At 37.5% G+C, this 5,665-nt stretch overlaps 1 protein-coding gene across 1 annotated transcript in view; it reads right to left on the bottom strand.

Annotated features, from left to right (window-relative positions):
- Positions 1–507: 507 nt before the first annotated feature.
- The window catches only part of LOC144959331 (1-phosphatidylinositol 3-phosphate 5-kinase-like), a 73,422-nt gene continuing 68,264 nt past the window's right edge, over positions 508–5,665 (bottom strand). The window contains exon 48 of the mRNA XM_078891890.1: positions 508–3,759. Within this exon, the coding sequence (XP_078748016.1) occupies positions 3,707–3,759 (53 nt within the window). The 3' untranslated portion in view covers positions 508–3,706. The remainder of the gene's footprint in view (positions 3,760–5,665) is intronic.

The raw sequence follows: 5,665 nt of genomic DNA, 5'->3' as shown, positions 1-5,665 counted from the left end.
TAAATATTTATAAATAAATAAAATTTTGACATTCCCGCGTTTTAAGTTTCAAGCTTTTGTCTTGATTTTTGAGTATTTAGTTTTTTTTTGGGTTTTTTTTTTTTTTTTTGGTAAAGATGGCACATTGATAATTTCATTGTCATGGAAGGAAGAAAAGAACAAAATATTTTTCAGTCCATAAATATATAGAATGCATTCGACATTACTTTTGCTCCTAGTTTGCTGTATTTTGAAAAAATCATGAATTAAAAATTTTGGCCGAAATACTCGTCCTTCTATATTGACTGATTAAAATAACCCTCGTCAGGGCAAAAACTCTCAAACTTGAGAGTTTACAAGGAATAATTCACAAAGTCCCAGGTTCATCTTTTCCAAGATGAAGGTAATGTTAATTGATCAATATCTGAAGGACGAGTTTTCTGGCCAAACTTTTAAATATTTGTTGTTATTTTTTTCAGAGTGCTGCAGTACTGTTAAAAATACAACAAAGATGACGTCAATCAGGCCTTTTTTTATTGTTTTTTTGTAATTCATGTTTATGAGTAATTGTCACTAAACTGTATTAACCAGACCACACACGTTCAAGGTTTTGTGTGTTGGTGCGTTATATTACTGGATGGCAATGTTGTGAGTTTTTCAGCCAAGCGAATACTATCTATAGATAGAATGAAGTTGACGTCACTCGGGTCTTTGTTATTGTTTTTTGCCATATTTTTAGTAATTCTCACCAAACTGTATTAACCAGATGAAAACGTTCAAGGTTACACATGGCTTTGTGTTTTGGTCCATTATATTACCAGATGGCAATGTTGTGAGTTTCTTAGCCAAGAGAACAGCATCTATAAATGCCAAGACGGGAGGTATTCATCATCAAAAATCTTCACATCCAAATAAAACAAGTCCCCCGTCCAACAATATCAATTGCATTTCGAACACATCCCTTCTCTAACTGTAAAAGCGCAAGAGAGACGATTTTGAAAAGACTTGGAAATTGGCGGCAACATTCCATAACAGTAGGGAGGTCTGTATATCGGGTACAGCAATCCAATGAAAATGGCTTTCATTTGACATGTGATGAAACCACTGATGTTCATTGGACAGAAATATCATCAATAGTTTTTCCACAGTGTTTTCCAGAGTTGAAAAGTTTGCGACAGAAGCCAGTGACACGTCACCCGATGCAAACGTCATAATGAGAAAGAATTTCCTTTACAAACTCAACTACGTCAAAACTGTCAGTGATCATTCAGATTTTGTTTTAAAATCTAAATGTGTCAAGGAAGATGATGGTACAGATCGCAGTGAATATCACAAGAGAGTTCATAAGACCCTAGGGGGTCCCCATATCTAAGTTGGTAGAGCACTCGCTTCACACGCAAAGAGACCAAGATCGATCCCGGGTGAAGTTGAGACTTTTAAAAATTTAACCCCTCTCTCCACCAGCAGTGATTGGGTAGATGGGTCTTGTTAGATCTGGTGGAAAGTACTTTGCGGTAGACTAGTGTTCAATTCAAACAGTAACAAGCAATTGCTATTGTCCATTTCACGCTAAAGAAAGAGGGATAAGCTCCGGCTCCGTGGGTCGAGTGGCTCTGAAGGACTTAATAAGACCCTACTCCTGTATTTCCAACAAGAGACCCTACCACCAGCCCAATAATCCAATTCACTCCCAGGTACTTTTATCGCTTTGAAGACACAATTTGAAAATTATAGAAAGTTTATCGGACAACAGCACCAACAATGCCAAAACAAACAACAACAAAAATTAGAAAAAGAAAACAGCAAAAATATGCACCGCTCAGATTTGAACCCTGGACCTTCCGATCCTAAGTCAAGAGTCATTTGTACCACTAGACCACATAGAAACACAACGGCACCCACCGCCTGGCAAGAAATCAGCATAGCACCAAGAGATCTATAAGCCACCCAGACTGCTATGTATAGAAGAATGTCTAAGATGATCACATTTGTTTGGTTGGCTGACAAAACCTGGAAAGATGCGCAAATTTCATAAATTGAGTTATGTATGCAGTGGTGTAGACCACATCTTTCTGATCATTTACCACTTTAAATTTTTCTATCTATGTCTATTAGAACCCGAGTTATGATTTTTTTTCTGAATAAAATTTGTTGCTATGGGAAACACTTTATCTTTGATTTTGGCTCATATCTCAAATCGAAGCTTGCCACATCTTCCCGGGTTTTCTCAGCCAGCCTCATAAATGACAATAAGTTCCAATTTATCCCAACTTTACTCAAATCTGCCCTCATATGTACGTCGATATATACATATTCCAGTTCATCAGATTTGTTTAGTAGAAATTTTTCTGAGTTTCCACCACTTAATGAAATTTTTCAGTTCTTCTACCGGATGCATAGATAAGCAGATAGAGGGAATATGAAAAGAAATTGTACAAGTCATTGAGAGAAAAATATGTGAAAACAAGTTATCTAAGTGATAAAAAAACCCCCCCAAAATACACCGTTTCGCCACGGCATTATTAGAAATTAGATACTGTCACCGAGGCATTCCATGAAGGAATATCCACCAAACAAGATGTCTGATGTCAACAGGAATCGCATGTGTTGTCCATAGGGTAAGTGATATATTATATCAAATACAACAGATTGCTGTATGAAGTAACAACAGAAGTAAAGAAAAGGAATGTTAAAAATTAACAATTTGCTCGAAAATCTGTGCCTTATTTTTATGATCCATAAATAATCTTAAAACTTTAAGGTTAAAATATTAACTTGGAAAACAAAATATATGTCAATCTTACATTCGGAGAGACAAAAATAACTTAAAACAGCTCAAAGAAACCATTTTTATCTCTGTGTGTGTGTGTGTGTGTGTATATATATATATGTATGTGTGTGTGAGTGTGTGTATCTGTCTATAGAAGCACAGAAGTAGGTTATAAGTCCCTTGTTCACATTTCCAATACAAAGGACAGACAAAATTGCAATGGATGAAAACACGTGACAGATGACCAAAGCCAACCTTGATACATGCACACCAGCCAGATCAGATTTATAGCCTTATGATTTGTGAGTATTGATCACAATGTTTTGACACATTGCTGTGAGGTATTGCACTATAAACTGAACGACACGCTTGACAAGGGCGACTGGCCCACATCCAAATACCATCCTGAATCTGCAATTCTTGAACTTGAATGCAGCAACCTGCAGTCTCACATTCAGACCCTTTGTGTCGGCATCCGATGATTCACATGGACAGCTACATCCACCCTAAGCAACCAATTCTTCAGAGAGTGTGACTTCCTGACCCTGCCATTTTTGGATGCAGCACCCTGCAGCCCTGTATCTTACTTACTTACTTACTTACTGATCCGAACCGGCGACCACCTGAGCTCTAGCCCTTCAGTCTCGTGCAATGATGTAGAAGTTAGACGTCTATTGTAGTTGTTCCAGGTGACTATAATGTGTGTTACTGATGCTTGGATTTGGTGGGAGGAATGTGCATCTCAGGTCTTCAAGAGGTTGACATTCAAGCAAGTGGTGTGTTACTGTTTCATTGGGGTGTTGAAATAGGGGGCAGGAAGGGGATGTGTCTTTTGTAATTTTGCTTAAATGGTTGTTGAGCGGTAAGTGTTGTGTCCTGAATCAAGTTGGAGCTCTTTCCTGTACTGAGCACAAGTCAATCATGAGATTTCTGGGCCTGTACGTTGGATTGAGTGATTTAGTGGATGGCCTGGTCTGATCCCTCCTGGTTGGTTTGCTTCATGGGGTAGTCTGGGTGACAATCAATGAATAGATAATTAAATAGATAAATAGATAAAGGAATAAATTATAATAAACAAATATACAGATAAATGATTAAATAAATAAAAAGATACATAAATACATATATAAATAAATTAATTAATTTTAACAATTATTAATTTTTTAAAATAAAACAAAATAGCTAAATAAATAAATAAATAAATAAATAGATAAATAAATAAATAAATAAATAAATAAATAAATAAATAAATAAATAAATAAATAGATAAATGAATAGATGACTAATTATATAATTAAACAGATACATAAATAGATGAATAAATCAAAAGCATGTGTCCTATATTCCATAAATGTAAATGTTGCTGCTCGAAGATCGAAAAAATAAATTATAATGTGAAATTGATTGTAAGCTTCAATTTAATTAATCTGTTTTTGTAATTAAATTGAAGCTTACAATTACAATCACATTTTTATTTATATTCCATAAATAGTATTGAACAAAACTGAATATAACAATTCAAAAAAATAACCAATAACTTAACATAGAACATTTCGGGCTCAAAACCCTTCTTGACCTTTAGCTTGAATCCCATTTCCCTGAAATTACTCATGTTACTGAGACTAAGTTCTGTTTCTAGGGAGAGACTTCATCATAAATTTCATAATTTAGACTTAAATCACACCCCAAAAAAATAATTACGCCCTTCCAGCAGCGTCTTGAGATGCCATCATTAGAGCATTCCATGAAGGAATATAGATAATCCATCAAACAAGATGCCTGATGTCAACAGGAATCACCCATGTTGTCTATAGTGAGAAAACTGAGGGTTAATAATCTTGCCTATGGAGAAAAAAATAAAAGTGCCTGAAGTGGGGCACCCCCCCCCCCCCCCACCCCCTTAAACACTAGGTCACTTCACCCCCACCCCAACCCCCGTAAACACTACGTCACTTCGCCCCCCACCCCCTTAAACACTACGTCACTTCACCCCACCCACCCCAACCCCCCTAAACACTAGGTCACTTCACCCCCCCCCCCCACCCACCCCAACCCCCTTCAATACTAGGTCACTTCACCCCCCCCCCCCCCCCCACCCACCCCAACCCCTTCAATACTAGGTCACTTCACCCTCCCCCCCCCCACCCACCCCAACCCCCTTCAATACTAGGTCACTTCACCCTCCCCCCCTCCCCCACCCACCCCAACCCCCTTCAATACTAGGTCACTTCACCCTCCCCCCCCAACCCACCCCAACCCCCTTAAAAACTAGGCCACTTCACCTCCAAATAGGGTTTCAGTGACTGAGTGTTTAAGGCATTGCACTGTGATCCGAAGGGTCCTGGGTTCAAGCCCCGCTTCAGGCACTTTCATTTTTTTTCCTTGGGCAAGATTATTAGCCCCAATTTGATCACTATGGACAACATGGGTGATTCCTGTTGACATCAGACATCCTGTTTGATGGATTATCTTCTATATTCCTTCATGAAATGCCTGGGCAATGGGATCCAATGGTACCATTGCAAAAAGGGTGTGATTTTTTAAAATTACATAAAAAATAGACCAAGCCCTTTCTGAGTGCTGAACTCCTGTAAAACAGGCTTTATATATTTACTTTTTTATTCGTTTAGCAGGTAATTGGAAAATATACTGAGAGTTTATATCATACTGAATTCCGTAAAAAAAGGGAAAGTTGGCAGCAGCCTCTTATGGTATTCACACTACTATGTTATGACGATCGGTTTAACTCACTCAATCCTAAAGATTTTTTCTGCTTTTCGAAATGGGACAAAATGTATTAAAAACGGGCACGTACACAGACAGTTTTATTCAACTATCATTAACATGTAAAAATTAAAAACATTAGCTTTGATACTACGCCTATAATTTGTCTCAGAAAATGTACTCAATCAGGTA

Source organism: Berghia stephanieae, chromosome 13, assembly GCF_034508935.2.
Source record: "Berghia stephanieae isolate SIO BIC M18660-M18661 chromosome 13, UCSD_Bste_1.3, whole genome shotgun sequence".
Classification (NCBI taxonomy): Eukaryota; Metazoa; Mollusca; class Gastropoda; order Nudibranchia; family Aeolidiidae; genus Berghia; species Berghia stephanieae.
Note: the sequence above shows the minus strand (reverse complement) of the source record. Positions and strands in the feature narration are given on the sequence as shown.